General features: G+C 38.6%; 1 protein-coding gene across 14 annotated transcripts in view; it reads left to right on the top strand.

The window, feature by feature from the left end:
* Positions 1 to 27,529, top strand: part of DNAH12 (dynein axonemal heavy chain 12) — a 346,345-nt gene that overhangs the window by 132,598 nt on the left and 186,218 nt on the right. For 13 of the 14 annotated variants that reach the window (XM_078351228.1, XM_078351230.1, XM_078351232.1 and 10 more), the window contains 7 exons: positions 11,445 to 11,554; positions 14,755 to 14,938; positions 15,074 to 15,214; positions 19,681 to 19,764; positions 20,323 to 20,511; positions 24,998 to 25,117; positions 26,756 to 26,944. In XM_078351228.1, the coding sequence (XP_078207354.1) occupies positions 11,445 to 11,554; positions 14,755 to 14,938; positions 15,074 to 15,214; positions 19,681 to 19,764; positions 20,323 to 20,511; positions 24,998 to 25,117; positions 26,756 to 26,944 (1,017 nt within the window). Of the gene's footprint in view, positions 1 to 11,444; positions 11,555 to 14,754; positions 14,939 to 15,073; positions 15,215 to 19,680; positions 19,765 to 20,322; positions 20,512 to 24,997; positions 25,118 to 26,755; positions 26,945 to 27,529 lie in introns of those variants that run through there. The other variant, XM_078351241.1, reaches the window with a different exon arrangement.

Here is a 27,529-nt window from a genome sequence, read left to right as displayed (position 1 = left end):
TGTACAGTGAAGATTCTCTTTGAGTTCACATGCATAAACCAGCTTTTGCCAAGTGGTTCAATTCTTTCACCTCTTCTCTTTGCAAATATGACTGCAAAATCTTTTTGTTTGAGCTGTCATATCATCAAGACATCAGTTCACTTAAAGGTATTTTTATTTTTTTGTCTGTTTTTTAAGTTCTCATGCTCAAATACTAATACCAGTATTTTATGGCAGGTTAAGGTGACTATGAAGATGAGTCAGGATATGCTAATATGATTTTTAAACACCAAAATGAAAACAGAAAATTGTAATATTTTCTTGAACTCTTATGTACTCTTATGAATACAGCAATAAATCCATAGATTCCAGTTTGAAAAATAGTACTAAATTGCCATCTTGCTTTTAAATCTGTTCTGTATTTGTTTTTCTTTTACCAACTTCTTTTGAATTTCAAAAAATGTTTATCACTCCGCTTTATCTTCTCTATTGACTTTTTAGTTTTACCTTAGTGTCCCCATATTGCGGTATATATCCTTGGCTTATTACAGTTTTATGTTGTTAGCATTTTACCAGTTCACAAAAAAATTTAAGCACCTTAAATTGTATAGTTTCATTATTCACTCACTCCTGCCCATTGTGCTATTGTTTCATATATTTTACTTCTATATATTTTTAAACACCACAATACATTATTTTCTGCTTTAACTATTAGTATTTTTTTAAAAGCCTTTTACAGTACCCTTTCTAGTGCTTTTATTCTTTCCAGCAGATATGTGTTTTCATCTGGGATCTTTTATCTTTAACCTAAATTACTTCCTTTAGTAATTCTTGTGTGTATATGTGTCTTCTAGCAACAAATTCCGTCACTTTTTGTCTGTCTGAAAATGTCTTTATGTAATCTTTAATTTTGAAGAATATTTTCATGGGTATAGAATTCTAGATTGGCAGGTATCTCCTCCCCACCCCACCCTGCCCTCAGCATTTAAAGATGTTACTTCATTGACTCTTGCCTTTCATTGTTGTGCTTAGAAGTCAGGCATTTTTCTTATTTATTTTGTTTCTGTTTTGAGCAGACTGACTATCTGCTTAGCTTTGTTTTGTACTTTATGGTCTGGGATTTGCTATGCTGTTTGAATCTGTGGGTTGATGTGTTTTGCCAGAAAATTTTCTTTTCTTTTTTTTTAGAGACAGGGTCTCATTGTCACCCAGGCTAGAATACTGTGGCATGATCATAGCTCACTGCAGTCTCAATCTCCTGGCTCAAGAAATCCTACCACCTCAGCCTCCCAAGTAGCTGGGACTACAGGCACGTGCCACCACACCCAGATAATTATTTTATTTTCGGAGAGGCAAGGTCTCACTTTGTTGCCCAGGTTGGTCTCAAGCTCTAGGCTCAAACAATCTTCCTGGCTCAGCCTCTTAAAGTACTGCGATTACAGGCATGAGCCACTGTACTCAGCCAGAAAATATTCCGTAATTACCTTTTTATATATTTTTCTGTCCTAATTTTTTCTCTCCTTTCCTTCTGGAACTTGAGTGACATGTTTATTCGACCATTTTATATAGTTTCATGTGTCTCTCATGCTCTCTTTTGTTTTTCATTCCTTTCTCTCTGTACTTTAGTTTGGATGTTTTCTTATTGACCTATCTTCGAGGTTAATGGTCCTTTCTTTGGCTTTGTCCAGTTTGCTGATAAGCCCATTCAATGAATTCTTAATTTCACATATTTTGATTTTTTAAGTTCTAGTGTGTCCAACTGGTTCTTTTTAGAGATTCCTTTTCTCTGCTAAAATTCTCTTACTTTTTTTCTCTTTTTTTCCGTCTTATAATCTATTCTCTTTGATACTTTGTAAATGTATTATCAAGTTCTTATTTGTTAATTATGACATTTGGGTCATCTGTGAGTTTGTTTACTATTTTTTCTCTTGGTCATCAGCTGCTTCTCATGACTTTGTTATTTTCTTTTTAATTATTTTGTTGTGAATTGGCTATTTAGAGTCAGGGTCTTGCTCAGTCACCCAGGCTGGAGTACAGCAGTGCAGTCATGGCTCACTGCAGCCTCCAACTCTTTGGCTCAAGCAATCCTCCTACATCAGCTTCCTGAGTAGCTGGGACTACAGGCATGTGCCATCACACCTGGCTAATTTTTTGTATTTTTAGTAGAGAGGAGGTCTTGTTATGTTACCCAGCCTGGTCTTAAACTCCAGGGTTTAAGCCATCCATTCACCTTGGCCTCCCAAAGTGCTGGAATTACAGGCGTGAGCCACTGCACCACCTGGCCTTTTTATTTTAAAAAGGAATTTCAATTTCTAGATTCAAGGGGTACATGTGCAGGTTTGTTTAATGGGCATATGCATGATACTAAAATTTGAGGTATTCTTGATCCCATCACCCAGGCACTATGCATATTACCCAATAGTTCATGAGTACTTAATATTTGTCTACCACTTATGAGCAAGAACACGCAGTATTTGGTTTCCTGTTCCTGTGTTAATTTGCTTAGAATGTTGGCCTCCAGCTACATTCACATTGCTGCAAAGGACATGATTTTGTTCTTTTGTATGGCTGCATAGTATTCCATAGCATATATGTACATTTGCTTTATTCAATCCACTGTCAGACCTAGGGTGATTCCATGTCTTTGCTATTGTGAATAGTGCTGGGATAAACATAATGCATGCATGTATCTCTTTGGTAGAACAATTTATTTTCTTTTGGATAAATACATAGTAATGGGATTGCTGGGTCAAATGGAATTTCTATTTCTAGGTCCTTGAGGAATCACCACACTGTCTTCCACAATGGTTGAACTAATTTACACTCCCACCAGCAGTGTAAAAGTGTTCCTATTTCTCCACATCCTCTCCAGCATCTGTTGTCTCCAGATTTTTAATGATCGCCACTCTAACTGGCGTGAGATGGTATCTCAATGTAGTTTTGATTTGCATTTCTCTGATGACCAGTGACAATGAGGATTTTTTTGTATGTTTGTTTGCCTCATGTATATCTTCTTTTGTAAAGTGTCTGTTCATATCCTTTGCCCACTTTTGAATGGGCTTGTTTATTTTTTTCTTGTAAATCTGTTTTAGTTCTTTGTAAATTCTGGATATCAGCCCTTTGTCAGATGGGTAAACTGCAAAATTTTTTTCCCATTCTCTTGGTTGCCGATTCACTCTAATGCCTGTTTCTTTTGCTGTGCAGAAGCTGTGGAGTTAGACTAGGTCCCATTTGTCTATTTTGGCTTTTGTTGCCAATGCTTTTGGTGTTTTGGTCATGAAGTCCTTGCCTACTCCTATGTCCTGAATGGTTTTGCCTAGATTTTCTTCTAGGGTTTTTTATGGTGCCAGGTCTTATGTTTAAGTCTTTAATCCATCTAGAGTTAATTTTAGTGTAACGTATCAGGAAGGGGTCCAGTTTCTGCTTTCTGCACATGGCTAGCCAGTTTTCCCAACACCATTTATTAAACAGGGAATCCTTCCCCATCGCTTGTTTTTGTCAGGTTTATCAAAGATTGTATGGTAGTAGATATGTTGTGTTGCCCCCAATGCCTCTGTTCTGTTCCATTGGTCTATATCTCTGTTTTGGTACCAGTACCATGCTGTTTTGATTAAGGTAGCCTTGTAGTATAGTTTAAAGTCCGGTAGTGTGATGCCTCCTGCTGTGTTCTTTTTGCTTAGAATTGACTTGGCTATGCGGGCTCTCTTTTGGTTCCATATGAAGTTTAAGGTAGTTTTTTCCAGTTCTGTGAAGAAGGTCATTGGTAGCTTGATGGGGATAGCGTTGAGTCTGTAAATTACTTTTGGCAGTATGGCCATTTTCACGATATTGATTCTTCCTAAGCACGAACATGGAATGTTTCTTCATCTGTTTGTGTCCTCTCTTATTTTGTTGAGCAGTGGTTTGTAGTTCTCCTTGAAGAGGTCCTTTACGTTCCTTGTGAGTTGTATTCCTAGGTATTTTATTCTCTTTGTAGCAATTGTGAATGGCAATTCATTCTTGATTTGGCTCTCTTTCAGTCTGTTATTGGTGTATAGGAATGCTTGTGATTTTTGCACATTGATTTTGTATCCTGAGACTTTGCTGAAGTTGCTTACCAGTTTCAGGAGTCTGGGCTGAGACGATGGGGTCTTCTAGATATACTATCATGTCGTCTGCAAATAGAGACAATTTGGCTTCCTCCTTTTTTATTTGAATACCCTTTATTTCTTTTTCTTGCCTGATTGCTCTGGCTAGAACTTCCAGTACTATATTGAATAGGAGTGGTTAGAGAGGGCATCCTTGTGTAGTGCCAGATTTCAAAGGGAATGCTTCCAGTTTTTTCCCATTCAGTATGATACTGGCTGTTGGTTTGTCATAAATAGCTTTTATTATTTTGTGATAGGTTCCATCAATACAGAGTTTATTGAGGGTTTTTAGCATAAAGGGCTGTTGAATTTTAGCAAAGGCCTTCTCTGTGTCAATTGAGATAATCATGTGGTTTTTGTTTTTAGTTCTGTTTATGTGGTGAATTATGTTTATGGACTTGGTTATGTTGAACCAGCCTTGTATCCCCGGGATGAATCCTACTTGATCATGGTGGATAAGCTTTTTGATGTGCTATTGTAATGGGCTTGCCAGTATTTTATTGAAGATTTTTGCGTCTATGTTTATCATGGATATTGGCCTGAAGTTTTCTTTTCTTGCTGGGTCTCTGCCGGGTTTTGGTATCAGGATAATGTTGGTCTCATAAAATGATTTGGGAAGGATTCCCTCTTTTTGGATTATTTGGAATAGTTTCAGAAGGAATGGTACCAGCTCCTCTTTGTGTGTCTGGTTGAATTCGGCTGTGAACCCATCTGGACCGGGGCTTTTTTTTGTGTGGTAGATTCTTAATTGCTGCCTCAACTTTAGACCTTGTTATTGGTCTATTCATAGTTTCGGCTTCCTCCTGGTTTAGGCTTGGGAGGACACAAGTGTCCGGGAATTTATCCATTTCTTCCAGGTTTACTAGTTTATGTGCATAGAGTCGTTTATAATAATCTCTGATGATGGTTTGAATTTCTGTGGAATCTGTGGTGATTTCCCCTTTATCATTTTTTATTGCATCTATTTGGTTTTTCTGTTTTCTTTTTTATCAATCTGGCTAGTGGTCTGTCTATTTTGTTGATCTTTTCAAAAAACCAGCTCTTGGATTTAGGATTTTTTTTTTGAAGGGTTTTTTGTGTCTCTATCTCCTTCAGTTCAGCTCTGATCTTAGTTATTTCTTGTCTTCTGCTAGGTTTTGCATTTTTTTGATCTTTGCTCCTCTAGCTCTTTCAATTTTGATGATAGGGTGTCAATTTTAGATCTCTCCTTGCTTCTTATGTGGGCATTTATTGCTATATGTTTTCCTCTAGAGACTGCTTTAAATGTGTCCCAGTGATTCTGGAATGTTGTGTCTTCATTCTCGTTGGTTTTGAAGAACTTCTTTATTTCTGCCTTTATTTCATTGTTTATCCAATCAACATTCAAGAGCCAGTTGTTCAGTTTCCATGAAGCTTTGCGGTTCTGAGTTAGTTTCTGAATTCTGAGTTCTAACTTGATTGCACTATGGTCTGAGAGACTGTTTGTTATGATTTCAGTTGTTTTGCATTTGCTGAGGAGTGATCTACTTCCAATTATGTGGTCAATTTTAGAGTAGGTGTGATGTGGTGCTGAGAAGAATGTATATTCTGTGGATTTAGGATAGAGAGTTCTGTAAATGTCTGTCAGGTTTTCTTGTTCCAGGTCTGAGTTCAAGTCCTGGATATCCTTGTTAATTTTCTGTCTGGTTGATCTGTCTAATATTGACAGTGGAGTGCTAAAGTCTCCCACTATTACTGTGTGGGAGTCTAAGTCTCTTTGTAAATCATTAAGAACTTGCCTTATATATCTGGGTACTCCTGTATTGGGCCCATATATATTTAGGATCATTAGCTCTTCTTGTTGTATTGATCCTCTTACCATTATGTAATGACCTTCTTTGTCTCTTTTGATCTTTGTTGCTTTAAAGTCTATTTTATCAGAGACGAGGATTGCAACTCCTGCTTTCTTTTGCTCTCCATTTGCTTGGTAAATCTTCCTCCATCCCTTTATTTTGAGCCTTTGTGTATCCTTGCATGTGAGATGGGTTTCCTGGATACAGCACACCGATGGGTTTTGGTTTTTTATCCAATATGCCAGTCTGTGTCTTTTGATTGGTGCATTTAGCCCATTTATATTTAGGGTTAATATTGTTATGTGTGAATTTGATACTGCCATTTTGATGCTAGCTGGCTGTTTTGCCCATTAGTTGATGCAGATTCTTCATTTTGTTGATGCTCTTTAGCATTTGGTATGTTTTTGGAATGGCTGGTACTGGTTGTTCCTTTCTATGTGTAGTGCCTCTTTTAGGAGCTCTTGTAAAGCAGGCCTGGTGGTGACAAAATCTCTGAGTACTTCCTTGTTTGCAAAGGATTTTATTTTTCCTTCACTTCTGAAGCTCAGTTTGGCTGGATATGAAATTCCGGGTTGAAAGTTCTTTTCTTTAAGGATGTTGAATATTGGCCCCCACTCTTTCTGGCTTGTAGAGTTTCTGCCGAGAGATCTGCTGTGAGTCTGATGGGCTTCCCTTTGTGGGTGACCTGACCTTTCTCTCTGGCTGCCCTTAGCATTTTCTCCTTTATTTCAACCCTGGTGAATCTGACGATTATGTGCCTTGGGGTTGCTCTTCTTGTGGAATATCTTTGTGGTGTTCTCTGTATTTCCTGGACTTGAATATTGGCCTGCCTTGCTAAGTTGGGGAAATTTTCCTGGATAATATCCTGAAGAGTATTTCCAGCTTGGATTCATTCTCTTCATCACATTCAGGTACACCTATCAAACGTAGATTAGGTCTCTTCACATAGTCCCATATTTCTTGGAGACTTTGTTCATTCCTTTTTGCGCTTTTTTCTCTAATCTTGCCTTCTCGTTTTATTTCATTGAGTTGATCTTTGACCTCTGATATCCTTTCTTCTGCTTTGTCAATTTGGCTGTTGAGACTTATGCACGCTTCATGAAGTTCTCGTGTTGTGTTTTCCAGCTCCATTAATTCACTCATATTCCTCTCTAAGTTGTCCATTCTTATAATTTCCTCAAATCTTTTTTCAAGGTTCTTAGTTTCTTTGCATTGAGTTAGAATGTGTTCTTTTAGCTCACGGAAATTTCTCATTACCCACCTTCTGAAGTCTGATTCTGTCATTTTATCACACTCATTCTCTGTTAGCTTTTTTCCCTTGCTGGTGAGGGGTTGTCGTCCCTTGTAGGAGGTGTTCCAGTTTTGGGTGTTTTTCTCCTTTTCATGCTGATTTCTTCCCATCTTTGTGGATTTATCCACCTGTCGTCTGAGTAGTTACTGACTTTCTGATTGGGTCTCTGAGTGGACGTCCAGATTGTTGATGATGAAGTATTTCTGTTTCTTAGTTTTCCTTCTAACAGTCTGGCCCCTCTGCTGTAGGACTGTTCAGGTCCACTCCATGCCCTGCTTGCCTGGGGAACTCCTGTAGCAGCTGTGGAACAGTAAGAGTTGCTACCAGTTTCTTCTACTGCTATCTTTGTCGAGAATGATGCCCGCCAAATGTCAGTCTGATCAGTCTTTTGTGAGGTGACTCTTTGGATATATGGGGGTCAGGGAGCTGCTTGAGGAGACTGTCTGTACTTTATAGGAGCTCAAGTGCTGAGCTGTGAGCTCCGTTGTTCTTCTGGGCTGCTAGGCAGGTACGTTTAAGTCTGCTGCAGCAGAACTCATAAAGCTCCTTTTATTTTCCTCAGGTGCTCTGTCCTGGGGAGTTAGGGCTTTATTTATGAGTATCTGTTGCACTGTCCTGCCCAGCAAGGAGGCAGTCTAGTCACTGCCTGCATGCAGAGGCTATGCTGAACTGCTCTGGGCTCTGCCCTGCTGCCGTGTGCTCTGCCCTGCTGTCGTGGGCTTCGCTCTGCTGCCGTGTGTTGTTCCCTGTAGTCCTGTTTATATGGGTGTGGTTAGAACTGCTGTGGTGATGGTGGCCCACATCTGTAATGGCAGACTCCCTCTGTTATGGCGGGTTGCCTCAGCAATGGCAGGCTGCATCAGCAATGGGAGAGTACCTCCATAGGGGTGGAGTGCCTCGGTAATGGCGGACCCCCCCTCCCCGAGCTGCACCATCCTGGGTTCAGCTGTGCTTGCTGTGAAACTCTCAACCCTGAGCATTTCCAATTGTTGTTTTGTTTGTTTTTGTGGGGGTGGGATCTGGCGAGTCTGATCCCCTGGCTCCCTGCCTCAGAGCCCTTTTTTTTTTTTTTTTTTTTCAGTTGAATGGTTGATTCTCTCCCAGGTGTTCTAGTCACCTGCTGAAAGGGCACTGGGATCTGTGTGATTTCCTGTGCGGTGACCCACTGCGCCGGCTGAAACAACGTCACTGCCCGGGACTCTCCTGGCCTGGCTTACTGTTTAAGTCCCGTTTAATCAGATGAATGTGCTAATCTGCCTTCCCAAATCTCAAATTACTGGTTTAACAGGGCAACCAGACCAGTGTATTTTGTACAGAGTGCCGCTGTGCTGCGGCACCCGCCAAAACAGCCATGCTGGCCTAAACAGCCACACTGGTGGCCCGTGGGGCTCCTACATCTGGGAATCTCCTGGTCTGTGGGCAATAAAGATCCATCTGGAAATGCGGCTTCCACTTACCCTCTGCGCTTTCACTAGGAGCTGAATCCTGAGTTGCTCCTATAGCGCCATCTTCTCTTTCCCCTATGTCCATTCTGTTTTAAGTTATTTGAGAAATCTCTAAACTGCTTTCCATGATGGCTAAACTAAATTTGCATTCCTACCAACAGTGTATGAGCATTCCCTTTTCTCTGCAGTCTTACATCTTTTTTTAAAAAAATTTTTTAGTAATAGCCATTCTGACTGGTATGAGACAGTATCTCATTGTACTTTTGATTTGTATTTCTCTGATGATTAATGATGTTGAGCATTTTTTCATGTATTTGTTGGCTGCTTGCACGTCTTTTGAAAAGTGTCTGTTCATGTCTTTTGCCCATTTTAAAAATGTTTTTTTTTTCTGTTCAGTTGTCTAAATTCCTTATCAATTCTTGATATTAGACCTTTGCTGGATGCATAGTTTGTGAATATTTTCTCCCATTCTGTAGGTTCTATGTTTTCTCTGTTGAGAGTTTCTTTCATCATGCAGAAGATCTCCAGTTTAAGTGGGTCCCACTTGTCAATTTTTTGTTGCAATTGCTTTTGAGGACTTAGTCATAAATTCTTTCCCAACGGCAGTGTTGAGAATGGTGATTCCTAGGTTTTCTTCTAGGATTCTTATAGTTTGAGATCTTAACTCTTCAATTCATGTTGAGTTAATTTTTGTATATGGTGAAAGTTAGGGGTCCAGTAATTTTTCTAAATATGGCTCGCAGGCTATCCTAGCACTATCGATTGAAAAGGGAGTCCATTTTTCATTGCTTTTGTCCACTTTGTTAAAGATCAGGTGGCTGTAGATACGCAGCTTTATTTTTGGGTTCTCTAGTCATTCCATTGGCCTGTGTCACTAGTTTTGTACCAGCACCATACAGTTTTGGTTCCTGTAGTCTTGTAGTTTGAAGTTAGGTAATGTGATTCCTTTGGCTTTGTTCTTTTTGCTTAGGATTTCTTTGTCTATTCAACCTCTTTTTTGGTTCCATCTGAATTTTAGAATAAGTTTTCCTAGTTGTGTCATAAGTAATCTTGGTAGCTTCATAGGAATAGCATTGAATCCATAGATTGCATTGGGCAGTATGGCCATTTTAATAGTATTGATTCTTCCAATCCATGAGCATAGAATATTTTTCCATTTGTGTGTGTCATCTGTAATTTCTTTCAGCAGTGTTTTGTAGTTCTCCTTGTAGAGATCTTTACCTCTTTGATTAGATGTATTCTGTGTGTGTGTGTGTGTGTGTGTGTGTGTGTGTGTGTGTGTGTGTATTGTAAATGGAATTGATTTCTTTCTTTCTTTTTTGAGACAGGGTATCACTCTGTTGGCCAGACAGGAGTGCAATGGTGCAGTCTCTGCTCACTGCAGCCTCTTGAGTAGCTGGGATTACAGATATGTGCCACTACCACCCAGCTAATTTTTGTGTTTTCAGTAGATATGGGGTATCACCATGTTGGCCAGGTTGGTTATGAACTTCTGACCTCAAATGATCCACCTGCCTTGGCCTCCCAAAGTGCTGGGATTACAGCTGTGAGTCATTGTGGCCAGCCAGATTGCATTCTTGATTTGATTTTCAGCTTGAATGTTATTGGTGTGTGCTACTGATTTTTGTATATTGATTTTGCTCCTGAAACTTTACCAAGTCATTTATCAGTTCCAGAAGCCTTTTGATAGAGTCTTTAGAGTTTTCTAGGCAGAGAATCATATTGTCAGAGAAGAGAGATTGACTTCTTTTTCTATTTGGATGCCTTTTATTTTTTTCTCTTGCCTGCTTGCTCTGGCTAGGACTTCCAACTTTAAGTTTTGATTGTATGTTATTGTGTGTAAAATAATTGTACAAACTAAGGTGGTAGTATTTTCCTGAAGAAAAATCATGGATTTTTTTTTCCTATTTCAGATAGCTAGGTTGAATTGCTAATCAATTCAATAGAGAGTTGACAGAAGTCAGAGTTTTGTTTACTTCTGGTTTCAAATGTGTTCAGAGCAAGAATTGTGCTGCTATAGGATTGACCCTTTTCCCTGTAGTAGGATTTTGGGATCTAAGCATTCTGAGACTGAAGAAATCTCACTGTGTGTCTTTCCAGCTGAACCCGTGGTCTCTTGTGTCACTACCTGCTGAGCAAAAGCATGGATAGTGGGGAGAACCAGCTTGGCATTTGGGCTCCTCCAAATTCAAATCTGTCACATAAGCTCACACAACCATTAAAATCACTATTGGTTTCTTCTTACTTTGACTAAGTCCTTCTGTCTATAGCAGGCCCAATCCAATATCCACCATGTCCAGACTTAGAAAATGTCCCCAGGATAAACAGCAGTTGCTTTGTACTTGCTTAGGAAAGGCTCATCATCCCTTTCTGAAATTGAGTTCCTTTATGTTTATTTGCATCTAAAGTATTTCTATGTGTTTAAGTGTTTTATAATTTTAAAAAACATGTTTATTTCTAGTTACTACAGTATAAAGGATTGTTGGGCATGTCTTTCTATATTCTAACCAAAAGTGGAATTCTGGGAAACACTATTAAAAGGAGTGTTGTTTTCATGCAGTATACACCCAATGCTATGATGCTGTGATCATTCATAACTTATAATAGGGAAGACTAATATATTAAAAGTATTTTAAGTCTGTATGTTTCTCCTCTTGATTTGAAAAAATAATAAAGGTTTAAGAAATAATTCATCAATGAAATTAACTTGTAAATTTAAAATCTATGCTTTTAAGACAGGTATGACATGATTTATAATGTATTGTAGAAATGCATTACTTTTGTTTTTCAGGAATTTTTAGAATGTGCTCATGAAGCCTGCAATGCACGTAATCTTCAGCCTGTTAAATTTTTTCTTGAAAAAATAATTCAAACATATGAAATGATGATTGTTAGACATGGGTAAGATTACATATTGCTGTAGTTAGATGTTATTTCTTAATTAAACTGTTAACTAAAATCCATGAACCAAAGACTTGGCAAACTGATTGGTGAGCTTGAAAGCAACCCCCACCTGCCTCCTTGGCCCCTCAGTGGCTTAAAAGGCAAAGGTTTATTTCTCTGTCATACTACATGTCCAACAAGGATTGGTAAGAAGTGCTCATTCAGAGACCTAGCACTAATAACCACCATCATTTGCATAAAAATACACTCTTCCCTTCCCAAGGAGACACCTAAAAGTTCTAATCATCAAATGAACCAGACTCAAAGTTCAGGATCCCTAGGTGATGATGCATGGTAGCCTTTGTATTACATCTGGAAGTTGTTCCTCTTGATTTAGAGACCTATAACCTAGAAAGACAAGTTATCTTTTCTCCACAAACCCACTGCGCAATTGTGGGTTTATCAGAACAGGATTACCAGAGCAAACACTCCCATTCAGAAACTGAAGAATAGAAGACATAGCCAACACTGTTCTGTGACAATTCTGAAATCCAGCTGGTCATGTGAGGGCCCCAGTTCTAGAGATGATTGATTGCGAAACTAATAGAGTTTAAACTTCAGGACCTCACACTTGTAGGGCCTCATCCAAGGAGCCATAAGCATTTTGTATGTGTGATTTATTATATAGGGTGTCATTAAAGTGGTTATGGATATTTTGTATTTATAATTATATAAGTAAGTAAAAGTTATAAATATCTAAGTAAAGTTATACATATTAGAGAGCCACCTTTCTTAAAACCAGAATCTACCTCTGCTTGATTTTGCTACCTGGGAGGGGCTTTCCAGTTTAATTCTTCTCTGTGGGCCTTGGTTTAACCTTCTGAGAGGTCTCTCCATTTCCACTTTCTTCTCTGGGTATATATGAAGTGGGTAAGAGAGAAAATACTGTTCTTGGGAACTGAGAAATGTTTTCAACCTGATTCCTGCCTGTAGAAAGTTAGAATCTCAATTGTCATGATTTTTTAAAAGGTAGGGTTACAAAAACATTATGTAAAATTTTAAAATACATATACAAAAATAGAGGGAATAGTACAAACAACCCTTATGCACCCAATACCCAAGGATTATTTTAAACATTATTTATGATGTATTTTTGAGATGGAGTCTGTTGATATCGCCCAGGCTGGTCTCAAACTCCAGGGCTCAAGTGATGCTCCCTCCTGAGCCTCCCAAGCAGCTGGGACTACAGGTGCGCACCACCACACTTGGTTCCCAAGGAGTATTTAAGTCTTGAGCATTCACATATGTTTTAGACTAGACTCATGGTTTTTTGGTCAGTAAACTCCTTCAAAAACAATCAGCTTTTTATCTGTTTGATTCCAGGCAGCTCCATGTTCCTATATCCATAACAATTGTCCTTATGAAGTTGTGCCTTTTAAAATTTCCTTGTAGTATCCTTGACCCTATCAAGCTTTGTGGAGGGAGCCGCAATCTTAGTCTATTATTCATTAATCATTTTATCCTCCTGAAATGATTACTGGGAAATATATATATATTTATATATATTTATTTATATATATTTATATATTTCCCAGTGTGTGTGTATATATTATATATATATGTGTGTGTATATATATATATATATATATATATTGGAAATAGAGTCTTAATCTATCACCCAGGCTGGAATGCAATGGCAAGATTTCCGCTTGATGCAACCTCCACCTCCTGGCTTCAAGCAATTCTTGTGCCTCAGCCTCCTGAGTAGCTGGGACTACAGGGGCATGCAATCACGCCCAGCTAATTTTGGTATTTTCAGTAGAGACCGGGTTTTACCATGTTGGCCAAGCTGGTCTTGAACTCCTGACCTCAAGTGATCCACCTGCCTTGGCCTCCCAAAGTGCTGGGATTACAGGCTGGAGCCACTCGGCCCATATTAATTCTTTGTAGGTTTTAACAATGAGCTACAGTGACCCTATCCTTGATTTTTTCCCTTGATGCCACACTAAATTTTAATAGATTTTTTAGTTTTCCTTCATTTTATATTTTACCAATTGCAAATGAGAATAACTTGATGCATTCAATTCCAGAAGTCCGTGAATTTCTGGACTCCCTTTCATTCCTGCTTACAAACTGGCCATGTCTTTTTCTGGGTTCATTTCTTTCATTTGGTTCTTTTTTTAAATGAAACCAGTAGTTGCCATTATATACTAGTAACATTCTGTTTACTATTCTTTTCACCTAAAACTCTCATTTCCTTAGGTAATTAGCTGTCTTCCAGGTTATCTCGAGGGATACAGTTACCAAATGTTTCATCATTCATTGCATAATAATAATTGTCCATATTTTAGCTTCTGATAACAGTTAATTTGTCACTCACAACTTGGCCTTTAAGCCAATACCACATTAGTTTTTTTTTTTTTTTTTTTTTTTTTTTTTTTTTTTTTATGGCAAGAACACCCTCCCCACTTCTAGGTACCAATTTCTGTTGTTAAGTATGGGCTTGAATATTCCGTAGGAATAATCAACACTCAAATGTTAGTGACTTAAAAGAGATTTCTCACGTGTACTGTGTCTATAGTGGGTTAGCAGGGCAGCCCTGTTCATTATGACCACTCAGGGCCCAGCCTATTAGAGTAAGCACCACCTTAACATTGTGGGTCATAGCTGTGCTAGAGGGAAAAGGGATCTCTGTAAGGTTTCTAGTGGGCAATTATCTTCCCCTGCTTGGAAGTAATAACCATCATTTCCATTTATTACTAATTGGTTAGAACTAGTTACCTAGTCTTTCCACAAGAGGGCCAGAAATCCTATATGTACCAGGAGGGAGGAGATCCAGAAAGAGTAAAGAGCACTAATAATTTAATAGCAAATGAAGACTTTGGGAATATAAATCTTTCCCATTTCTCTCCTTAGGGGGCTTTAGGTTGAGTTTAGTTCAGGTTAGAGTATATGGATATTTAGTTGTCATTGTCGTTTGAAGATTCTTTATTCTCTCTTGGAGAAAATTTTAGTGTGAAGAATTTGATTTAAAGTGTGAAGAATTTTAGTGTGAAGAATTTGACATGTTTTCCTCATGTTTGAGAAAAATTCATATGATTTCAAAAATTATAAGTAATAATTATCACAAGGTGAAGTGATAATTCAGCATATAGCTGATATAAATAATTTAACTTCTTAAAGACTCTTATTATATAATTATTTCTTTTCTTTAATAGTTTTATGTTAGTAGGAGAGCCTTTTGCTGCTAAGACAAAAGTTCTGCACGTGCTGGCAGATACGCTAACTTTAATGAATGAACATGGCTATGGAGAGGAAGAAAAGGTCATTTACAGAACTGTAAACCCCAAATCTATTACCATGGGCCAACTTTTTGGACAGTTTGACCCAGTGTCTCATGAGGTAACCTAAATATAAACATTCTCAACTCTTATGGAAAATGTGTGTTAAAGCAAGAAATGTGAAGTATTTTCATAGTTTCACTCCTAAATTGAATTTTATGAAGAGAGCTTTTTAATTCTTTTTTTCCCCCCTTAGTGGACTGATGGTATCGTGGCTAATACTTTTAGAGAATTTGCCTTGTCAGAAACACCTGACCGGAAATGGGTTGTATTTGATGGTCCTATTGACACTTTGTGGATTGAGAGCATGAACACAGTATTGGATGATAATAAAAAGGTAAATCATGATCAAAAGAGCAGCAGATTGAGCCATGATTAAGCAATTTTATGTGTTCAACAACTAATCAACTAAGACCCTATTTCAAATAAAGGATGCAAAAATAAAATATAATAAAGGATGCAGCAAGTTGAGGTTTATAAATTCGCTTTTCAATGAAAACTGTGCTATAGTAAGTAGTAAAAATTAAGTCCTTGGCTTAATTTTTTTTATAGAATGAAAGTGTTGTATTAAAATTTCTGTGTTAGGCAGAAGGTGTAGAAATCCAGGTGAGAATAAGTTGTTAAGTGGCTTTAGTCTTATGGTTTTTTATAGAACTTTAATATTTTGGGAGAAAATAACAAAAGCCTCATTCCTTTTGAAAACATGAAATGCTTTAGTGTTTATATATAGTATATCACCTTAGGGGCTGTGAGATATGCAAAAGAACTAGCAAGTGAAAGTATTCTAATATTTAATTGAGAGACAACATATATAAAGTATCAAATGTACACCAATTTCAAGTATAGATTCTGTGATTTTTAAAAATGTATTTATACATTCACATAATCGTCAACCCAAAAAATGACACTTGAAATTTCCTATACCCTACAAGATTCACTTATGTTCCTTCCCAGTTTGTATATCTTCCTTTAGAGATAGTCACTCTTCTGACTTCTATGAAGAATTAGTTTTGCCAGCTCTTGAACTTCATGTAAATGGACTCATATTCTTCAGTGTTTTCTTTTTTAAAATCAATATATATGTGATACTTATATTGTTGCGGTTCAGTTTCATTAACTTATGCCTTTTATATCTATTAGTATCCTAGTATGTGAATATATCACAATTTATTTTCATATTTACATGAAATGACTATACTACTTAATAAGCAAACTCATTTAATTAGCATTTGAAGATATACTCAAGGCCAGGTGCAGTGGCTCACGCTAGTAATCCCAGCACTTTGGGAGGCGGAGGTGGGCAGATCATTTGAGGTCAGGAGTTCGAGACCAGCCTGAGCAACATGGTGAAACCCTGTCTCTACTAAAATAAAACTTTAAAAAATTAGCTGGGTGTGGTGGTGGGTGCCTGTAATCCCAGCTAATTGGGAGGCTGAGGCAGAAGAATCACTTGAACCCAGGAGGAGGAGGTTGCAGTGAACTGAGATCACACCACTGCATTCCAGCCTGGGCAACAAAGCAAGACTCTCTCTCTCTCTCTCTCTCAAAAAAAAAAAAAAAAAAAAAAGATACACTCAAGCACTTTATTATAGGTGGTTGGTCATTCACATTCCTTCATTCATTTAGTAGTAGTGGTTGAACTGAGTGTGGAAAATAAGTAGACAAGAAGTAGAAAAGTTATTCTAATTGGAGAGTGAAGTCTAAGAATTCAGAACCAAGTGACTGGATTGTCTCTTGTCACGAGAGGAAATTACAAAAAGGGAGTTACAGGTGAGTATATGTATTTGATTATGGAAATTTGAAGGCAAATCCTTCCGATGATTTCTGTTTTCTTAGTGAAGTGATGGGCCTTGGTTCTTTGCAAAATTAGCCATTGTGGAAGATGGGAAAGAGAGCTACCTAGAAAAACATAGAAACATTTCTGGGTAGCACTGCGAGCCTGATTGAGTGGAAGATCATACATTAGTAGTAGCAGTGCCACTGTCTGCCTTTGTGAGATACTCTCTACCAATCTAAGCAGCTTAAGCCTGGGTAATATTTCAGGCTTGGAAATATAGTAAGACTTCAAAGATATTGACATAAGAATGGTAGAAGCATTAGACCATAGGACAAAAGCTGCCTAATGAAAGAAGTAAACACATCAGGGATGTGAAAATGAAGAGCAAGTGTAGCAGGAGACAATGAATGAAATAACTGGATGGATTGGAGGCTATGGGCAGAGACTGAGATACTTGAGTGTAATAGTTCAGAATTCTGTAATATTTTAGGAGAGAAGGTCCCAGATACATAAAGTGGATGGCTGAAGTGGAGCAAGGTAGTCAAGGATCTGATGGGCCACTGTGTTGAGATTCTCAGTCTTTTTAACACTGGAGCAGACAAGAGTTATAGTGGAGAGAGAGATTGGGCCTTTAGCTATGGAGGAGGGAATCACTGGCTGCTGTGGAGTGGCAGCAAAAAAGCAGGAGTTGTCAAAGAAGCAAGGGCTGTCACTGGGGTAGAATAGAAGTAGTTGGGAAACAACATGGGACAGTGAGGCGAATGCTGAACCTACCTTTCAAATTTGTGGAGAGTAGGAGAATGTTTGCTGAAATCATCTGGTCAAAGATTAAAAGTATTCTAGACCAGCAGGTCCAGTAGAACTTTGTACAATAATGAAACTACCTGCATTCTCTGATAAGGTAGCCACTAGTCACCTGTGGCTACTGAGCATTTGAAGTGTGGCTTAGTGCAGTTGAAGAACTGAATTTAAACTTTTAGTTTTAGTTAGTTAAAATTAAATATAAATAGCCACATATGGCTAGCGGCTACCATATTGGACAATCCAGCTCTACATCATTCATTTTGCAGTTAGGAAATGGAATCCACAAATGTTAAATTTCTCATTGTTGACTTGTGACTAGATGGGGCAGAACTGGAACTAGAGGTGATGATTGTAAAAGCAGAGAGGAAACACTGAAAACTAAATGTAGAGGAAGAATTTCAAAGACTTAGTAATAAAATCAATTTAGGTATCAAGTTAATAAAGGTAGTGATGGCCAGGTGTGGTGGCTCACACCTGTAATCTCAGCACTTTGGGAGGCTGAGGCAGGCAGGTCACAAGGTCAGGAGTTCGAGATCAGCCTTTACCAGGCCAATATGGTAAAACCCTGTCTCTACTAAAAATACAAAAAATTAGCCAGGTGTGGTGGCACATGCCTGTATTCCCAGCTACTCAGGAGGCTGAGGCAGAAGAATTATTGCTTGAACCTGGGAGGCGGAGGTTGCAGTGAGCCAAGATCATGCCACTGCTCTCCAGCCTGGGTGACAAGAGCGAGACTCCATCTAAAAAAACAAAACCAAAAACAACAAAAACCCCCAAAGACAAAACAAAACAATTAATGACAATTCCAAAGGTACAAGCCAAAGAGATTGAGGAGACAGGATGGCTTTAATAATAACAGAGAAGATAGAAATTTGAGGGAAAGGAAGCAGTTGATAAATTCAGTTTTTGACATATTTAATAAAAGAAGAAATGTTTTAGATTAAGAGAGACCAAGGAGACATAAAAACCTCAATACATAGTCTTTGAATTTTGCTCTGAATAAATCCATTGAAAAGACATTTCTGATACAACTGAGGAAATTTGAGTATCAGATGATAAGGAATTATTAATTTTGTTAGGTGTGATCTTATTGGATTGCATAGAAAATATATTTCTTTTTGAGACATTTGCATTTGGATGTGAAATGCCATGATGTATATAATGCTCTTTAAAATGTTTCTTAAGGCTGGGCACGGTGGCTCATGCCTATAATCCCAGCACTTTGGGAGGCTGAGGCAGGCAGATCACGAGGTTAGGAGTTAGAGACCAGCCTGGCCAATATGGTAAAACCCAGTCTCTACTAAAAATTTAGTCTCTACTGAAAAACAAAACAAAAATTAGCCGGGCGTGATGGCATGCACCTGTAGTCCCAGCTACTGGGGAGGCTGAGGCAGAAGAATCACTTGAACCCAGTGAGCTGAGATCACACCACTGGCACTCTAGCCTCGGTGACAGGGTGAAACTCCATCTCAAAAAAAGAAAAGTTTTTTAAAAAGGCAATGGTAATATGGCAAAATCTTAACATTGATTAAATCTCAGAGGTGGGTATATGAGTACTCATTATGCTAGTTTCAATTTTTTAAATTTAATAAAATGGTCTATGGTAACTTTATAAATTCAGTAGTATTTTATTTAATTTTCTTTTTTTCTTTTCTTTTTTGAGATGGAGTCTTACTTTGTCACCAGGCTGGAGTGCAGTGGCATGATCTCGGCTCACTGTAGCATCCACCTACCAGGTTCAAGCAATTCTCCTGCCTCAGCCTCCTGGGTAGCTGGGACTAGAGGCGTGTACTGCCACACCCAGCTAATTTTTGTATTTTTGATAGAGACAGGGTTTCACCATGTTGGCCAGGATGGTCTTGATCTCCTGACCTCGTGATCTGCCTGCCTTGGACTTGCAAAGTGCTGAGATCACGGACTCGTTTACTTTTCTTAATAGCTGATATTTATATAGGATTTTATAGGTTTTGGACTTTGTCTAATAGTTTCCTTTCTCACAATTCTACAAGAGGGATATTATTCCTGTTTTATAGATGAAGGGACTGAGACTCAGTATTTGCTTAACAGTGGTAACATGGCTAGATCTAGAATTAAGATTTCTGGCTTCCATTCTAATTCTTATTTCATTATATCACAGGAGCTGCTTTATCTTATATATAGTATAAATTTTTATCTGAGAAGCTTGAAGGTTTTAAAAATGTTTTAAAAATAATTGCCTTTAGCTTTGCCTTATGAGTGGAGAAATCATTCAGATGTCCCCCCAGATGAGTCTCATCTTTGAAACAATGGACCTTTCCCAGGCATCTGTAAGTTCATAATTTAATATAATAGCAGTTTGTTCATTTCTTCATTAATTTAGCCAATAAGTATTTTTTATTATATGTCAGAAAATGGGTTAGGCACTGGGAATACAAAGATGAATAAGACACAGCGTATGCTTGTTGAGGGAGTATGAGAAGCATCCTAATAAATAATTTCAATACACAGCTACATGTTAGTGCTTTAAGAGTGTGGAGAGGAGTGAGCATCTGTAAGGAGGAGGGTTAGAAAAGCACTGTGGAAGGTGACGAGTGTTTGATGTGATTTTGAGAAAGATGTAAGACTTCTCCAGGGAGACTGGATTTGGAAATCCTAAGCATTTCTAAATCAAGATAATGTTAGAAGACATGGAGCCATGTGTCTGGGGAACTGAACTGCAAATATTTTTCTGTATGGGGAACATCTAGACTTACGTGAAGCTATGTGAGGCAGATGGGAGCTAGATTGTGAAGGGCCTCATAAGTCATCCCAAGAAGTAGTTGATAATTGTCAGCCGCCACTAGTATAAAAGCAACAATAGAAAAAGATTTGTCTTTTTTCTCTAGCCTGCCACTGTAAGCCGTTGTGGTATGATATATTTGGAGCCCTCACAGTTAGGATGGGAACCACTTGTGTCTTCTTGGTTGAATTCACTGAAAGGACCTCTATCTGAACCAGAACATCAGGCTCTTCTGAGAGGACTTTTTGCCTGGTTAATACCACCCTCTTTAAAGCATCGTAAGAAAAAATGCAAGGTAATCCCATAATTCTCTGACCTATTCAAGTGTCTTTCGTTTCCATTCAACTTGACTAAGTGTAAAGTCCCGGTGGTTGGTAGAATGAATAACGGAAAACAGTTTGTCCTTATACATTTACTATTCCCTTGGTTTTATATTGATCAAGTTATGGCTGAATCACCCAGGGGTTGAATTTACTCCAGCGAAACTATTTGTATACAACTATAGTGTCTAAAGCTTTAAAATTTCCAATTACTTTTTGTATTTCAAATTATTTTAAGTATGTGCCTCTAAAAACTCACATGTATATTTAGTGAATTGGGGTTATTTAATACTTAGTGTTTTATGAGAAAGCTTTACATATTGTATTAGCTTCCTGGGGCTGTCATAACAAATTACCACAAACTTGATGGCTAAAACTACAGACACGGTGGCTCATTTCTATAATCCCAGCACACTTTGGGAAGCTGGGGTAGACGAATCACTTGAAGTCAGAAATTCAAGACTAGTCTGGCCAATATGGTGAAATCCCATCTTTACTAAAGATATAAAAATTAGCTGGGCATGGTGATGTACGCTTGTAATCCGAGCTATCCGGGAGGCTGAGGCAGGAGAATTGCTGGAACCTGGAAGATGGAGGTTGCACTGAGCTGAGATCGCACCACTGCACTCCAGCCTAGGCAACAGAGCAAGACTTTGTCTCAAAAAAACCCCCCAAAACAAAAAAAAGGCCCAAAATTGGAAATCTATTCTCTCACAGTTCTGGAGGCCAGAAGTCTGAAACTGGGATGTTTGTAGGGCCATACTGCTTTGGAAGCTCTAAGGGAGACTCTTTCTTTACCTTGTCCAGATTCTGGTACCCTCAGGTGTTCTTTGGTTTGTGGCTACATAACTCCAATCTCTTCTTCTGTCTTCACATGGCCTTCTACTCCATATGTCTCTCCTCCATGTGACATTTGTAAGAACTTGGATTTACCATCCACCAGATAATCCAGAATGATGTCTTCCTCCTGAGATGTTTAACTTAATTACTTCTTCAGAGACATTTTTCCATATAAGATCACATTTATAGGTTCCTCAGGTTAGAACATGGAAATATCTTTTTGGGAACCACTGTTCAACCATTACCACCATCACCTACACACACACACACACACACACACACACACACACACACACACACACACTAGTTTCTTACATACAAATAAATATGTTGATATAGAGAGGGGAAAGAGATACTCAGATTTATCCTCCTAAAATACTGTTTTAGGGATAGAGAAAGTGCCATTTAAAAGAAAAAAATGAACAATTCCAGTTTATGAAGATTCTGTATGGTGTTTTCACAGAGAATAGTCCTTTGGGAGTTTTAAAGCTCTAATGCTGTATGTTGTAAATAATACAAAATAGTCTTTATCTTCCCATGCAATGAGTAATGGATTTTATTCTCATAGTTCATTCTCCAGTTTTTTTTAGACAGAGTCTCTTTTTATCTCCCAGGCTGGAGTTCAGTGGTGCAATCTCACTGCAACCTCTACCTTTCAGGTTCAAGCAATTCTCATGCCTTAGCCTCCTAGGTAACTAGAATTACAGGCTTGCACCATCACGCTTGGCTAATTTTTTTTTTGGTAGAGATGAGGTTTTACCGTGTTGGCCAGGCTGTTCTCGAACTCCTGGCCTCAAGCAATCCTCCCACTTCAGCCTCCCAAAGTGCTGGGATTACAGGCGTGAGCCAGCATTGCACCCAGACTCCAGGATCTATTGATTTTTCCCCTCTTGTTAATGTTTATATCTGTTTTCTTTCCATCCTTGTTTCTGAACCACCTCCTCACCCCACTCTTCCTATTATAGTATCTCAGTTCTGACCTTCATCATTTCCTACCTGAATCCAATACAATAGAGTTGCTCTGGTCCAGACTACATCCTGCTACAGAATGAAGTTTGCAAAACACAAATCCTTTCTGTTTATTTCTTTATTTAAAACCTTCCCTTGGAACTCTTTCTCTTGTAATTAAATTTTTTAAATTGCATTTTAGGTTTTGGGGTACATGTGAAGAACATGCAAGATAGTTGCATAGGTACACACGTGGCAGTGTGATTTGCTGCCTTCCTCCCCTTCACCCATATCTGGCATTTCTCCCCATGCTATCTCTCCCCAACTCCCCAACCCCCACTGTCCCTCCCCTATTCCCCGCAACAGACCCCAGTGTGTAGTACTCCCCTCCCTGTGTCCATGTGTTCTCATTGTTCAACACCTTCCTAAGAGTGAGAACATGTGGTATTTCATTTTCTGTTCTTGTGTCAGTTTGCTGAGAATGATGTTCTCCAGGTTCATCCATGTCCCTACAAAGGACATGAACTCATCGTTTTTGATTGCTGCATAATATTCCATGGTGTATATGTGCCACATTTTCCCTGTCCAGTCTATCACCGATGGGCATTTGGGTTGATTCCAGGTCTTTGCTATTGTAAACAGTGCTGCAATGAACATTTGTGTGCATGTGTCCTTATAGTAGAACGATTTATAGTCCTTTGGATATATACCCAGTAATGGGATTGCTGGGTCAAATGGAATTTCTATTTCTAGGTCCTTGAGGAATCACCACACTGTCTTCCACAATGGTTGAACTAATTTACACTCCCACCAACAGTGTAAAAGTGTTCCTATTTCTCCACATCCTCTCCAGCATCTGTTGTCTCCAGATTTTTAATGATCGCCACTCTAACTGGCGTGAGATGGTATCTCAATGTAGTTTTGATTTGCATTTCTCTGATGACCAGTGATGATGAGCATTTTTTTGTATGTTTGTTTGCCTCATGTATATCTTCTTTTGTAAAGTGTCTGTTCATATCCTTTGCCCACTTTTGAATGGGCTTGTTTATTTTTTTCTTGTAAATCTGTTTTAGTTCTTTGTAAATTCTGGATATCAGCCCTTTGTCAGATGGGTAAACTGCAAAAATTTTTTTCATTCTGTTGGTTGCTGATTCACGCTAATGACTGTTTCTTTTGCCATGCAGAAGCTGTGGAGTTTGATTAGGTCCCGTTTATCTATTTTGGCTTTTGTTGCCAATGCTTTTGGTGTTTTGGTCATGAAGTCCTTGCCTACTCCTATGTCCTGAATGGTTTTACCTAGATTTTCTTATAGGGTTTTTATGGTGTTAGGTCTTATGTTTAAGTCTTTAATCCACCTGAAGTTAATTTTACTGTAAGGTGTCAAGAAGGGGTCCAGTTTCTGCTTTCTGCACATAGTTAGCCAGTTTTCCCAACACCATTTATTAAACAGGGACTCTATTCCCCATTGCCTGTTTTTGTTGGGTTTATCAAAGATTGTATGGTAGTAGATATGTTGTGTTGCCTCCAATGCCTCTGTTCTGTTCCATTGGTAATTAAATCTTAATACAGCATATAAAACTTTTCAGGATCTGACTGTTGTCTATTTCTCAAGCCTTATTTTTGGCCGTTTGTCCTTCATACCCTATTTTCCTATCCTACAGAATCCCCTTAATAATCTGTCTGCTCGCCTCTCCATTTATTTGTATACATAGTTTCCCCTGCCTTGAACATCCTTCCCTTGTTCACCTGGCAAACTAACATTTTCCTTCCAAATTCAGCTCAGCTATTACTACTTCCTCCAGGAAGCCCTCCTTGATGTATCTCTCTCCCATTTTCCTCCTTGTCCACTCCTCCAGTTGTTTATCCCAAGCACTCTAGTAGCCTCCTCCTTCCCTGAGACTTTCTCTGTCATATTATTATTATATTATATTATTTTTGTCTATTTAATTTATTATCATTCCTTTTTAGAGATTCTTTTATTTTCATATCTCCTAGCTTGCCACATAGGTATAGAGTGTTTTTCATAAATGTTTGTTGAATAAATAAATGAAAGTCTCCTAGAGACTTCATTTCTGCTCTCCTTAGAACATTCATTCTCTTACAGTAGCTAGTTTTGATTTGTCAGAGAATTTAGAATGTTATGTGTGATTGTACAATTGTTATGTATAGTTGTGGAATATAATATGGCAAACTAAAATATGTGAGAAATGTTTTATCATGCCTACTTAAATATTCTAAGTTTATTATAAAGACCTCATGAGGCTAGGTGTGGTGGCTCATGTCTTCATTCCAGCATTTTGGGAGGCTGAGGCAGAAGGATTGCCTGAGTCCAGGAGGTTGAGGCTACACTGAGCTGTGATCACACCGCTGCACTCCAGCCTGGGCAACAGAGTGAGACCCTACCTTAACAACTAATTAGCCTGGTGGTTCACACCTATAGTCCTAATTACTTGGGAGGGTGAGGTAGGAGAATCCTTTAAGCCCAGGAGTTGGAGGCTGCAGTGAGCTATGATTGTGCAACTGGACTCCAGCCAGGGTGAGAGTGAGACTCCATCTTAAAAAAAAAAGAGACCATATTAAAACCATGTTTACTTTGATCAGTTTTTAAAAATAAAGTGTTTATTTTCTACATATGATGAAAATTAAGAAAGTTACCTTGTTTTCACCTTGCAGGAACTGATTCCTACAAGCAACAGCAATGTGGTTGTATCCCTCACACGCCTCTTTGAAGTACTACTTTGTAATGTGGTAGAAGATGATCCTTCCAGCAAGCACATTCGTATTTGGATTATGGTTTGTTTTGTACTTCATGTAGTTTTTAATTACAGAATAAATTATGCTTCTGGTACATGATATTTATATTGAGAAAGACATGACAAGATCCAAAGCTATTTTTTGGTGAGCATTGAAAGAATAGCTGGAGACACTAAAGTTGCCCTGACACCTGGTATTCTGATATTAACAAGCACTTTAAAGAAATTAAAATGTCAGAAGGAACCAAAACTAGAGTCTCACTCTGTCGCCCAGGTTGGACTGCAGTGGTGCGATCTTGGCTCACTGCAACCTCTGCCCCATGGGTTCAAGCGATTCTCCTGCCTCGGCCTCCTGAGTACCTGGGATTATAGGCACCTGCCACTGCACCTGGCTAATTTTTGTATTTTTAGTAGAGATGGGGTTTCACCATAATGGCCAGGCTGGTTTTGAACTCATGACCTTGTGATCCACCCAACTCGGCCTCTCAAAGTGCTGGGGTTATAGGCATAAGCCACCATGCCTGGAAACTATCCTATTTTTTTTTGAAAGAGTATAATTTGATAAACACTTAATAAGGTGATTTAATACTAAACAAATTTGGGCTGGGCACAGTGGCTCTCACCTGTAATCCCAGAACTTTGGGAGGCTGAGGCAGGTAGATCATGGGTTCAGGAGACCATCCTGGCTAACATGGTGAAACCCCATTCCTACTAAAATACAAAAAATTAGCCAAGCATGGTGGCGCATGCCTGTAGTCCCAGCTACTCAGGAGGCTGAGGCAGGGGAGTCTCTTGCACCCAGGAGGTGGAGGTTGCAGTGAGCCAAGACTGTGCCACTGCACTCCAGCCTGGTGACAGAGCAAGTCTCCATCTCAAAAAACAAGAAACAAAAACAAACAAACGAACGAACAAACTGTGTGTGTGTGTGTGTGTGTGTGTGTGTGTGTGTGTTAGAGATGAGGGTCTTACTATGTTGCCCAGGCTGATCTCAAACTCCTGATATCAAGCAATCCTTCTACCTCAGCCTTTCAAAGCTCTGGGATTATAGGTGTGAACAACCATACTCAGCCAGTATGGTGTTTAAAATTTTGATAGATACTGGGCCAGGCACGGTAGCTCATGCCTATAATCCTAGCACTCTGGGAGGCTGAGGCAGGTGGATTGCTGAGTCTGGGCGTTCAAGACCAGCCTGGGCAGCATAGCAAAACCCCATTTCTGCTTTAAAAAATAAAACATTATCAGATGAGTAAGTAGAAGACAAAACTGGAAAAAAGAAAAAAAAATTAGACTTTGTGGTGTATGCCTGTAGTCCCAGCTACTCAGGACAAAGGCACAAGAATCACCTGAACTGGGGAGTTGAGGTTGAGTGAGTTGAGATTGTGCCACTGCACTCCAGCCTGGGCAACCAGAGTGAGATCCTGTCTCAAAAAAAAAGACATGCATATATTTTGATAGAAATTGCCAGAGAAATGACTCTACGTGGCTTAGCAGTGCTCCATTCCACTTTATTTACATTTATGACCTTGTTCAAGTAGGTTGAGCAGGTCCTAACATGTTGAATTTTGGTTAAATTTCTCCTAAAATTTCTTTTAAAATAATTGATATAAGTTATCGCTTCTTGGCCTTTTGGCTAGACCAAGTGTAATTGATATAAGTTAAAATTTTTCTCCACCAACAGGCTTGCTTTATATTCTCTTTGATTTGGTCTATTGGAGGAAGTTGTGATACAGATGGCCGTCATGTTTTTGATGCTTTTATACGATTAATCATACTGGGAAAAGATGAAGAAAACCCAGTGCCAGACTCTGTGGGCAAATGGGAATGCCCATTTGATGAAAAAGGCCTAGTCTATGACTACATGTATGAGGTATGACATTGAAAGCTTGGTATAGTCAAATAAAACACAAAGCCTTGGATCAGCAGACAAAGCTCCTGTGTTTTCATCCTAGAGTCATTTTGACTCCTGTGGTGAGCTTTTTAGTCTCCCTTCTTTTAGTTTCACCTCCCATAACTTACTGGCTGTAAAAATAAATTGCTTTAATAATATTTTTATAATTTTACATTTAAATTAAAATTTTCATTTTATTAAATAATTCCCCAAAGCATTTTTAAAACAGCAAGTATTTGAATAATTATTTGATTCTTACAAATTTTATTTCATACCCTATAAGATCTAGATAGAGCATTAGTTATCATTTGACCTAAATCTCAAGTTTTATGATAAGGAAGTAAACCTAAAAAGGTTAGTGGCTAGCAGAGCCAGGACTTGACTCCAGTTCTCCTGACTAATAGTTCAGGACCCTTTCCCCAAAACCACGCTGACACGGAATTTTCAGAATATGGCCAGAAAGAGAGTGTCATCCTCATTAGTCATAGCGGAAAGTCAAGTCAATAAAGTAATCTCTAAAAGTGAAAAAGCGATAGTAACACAAGCATATTCTTTTAGAATTGA

The sequence above is a fragment of the Callithrix jacchus genome, chromosome 15, assembly GCF_049354715.1.
Source record: "Callithrix jacchus isolate 240 chromosome 15, calJac240_pri, whole genome shotgun sequence".
NCBI lineage: Eukaryota > Metazoa > Chordata > Mammalia > Primates > Cebidae > Callithrix > Callithrix jacchus.
The sequence above is the reverse complement of the archived record's forward strand: the minus strand, read 5'-3'. Positions and strand labels throughout refer to the sequence as shown.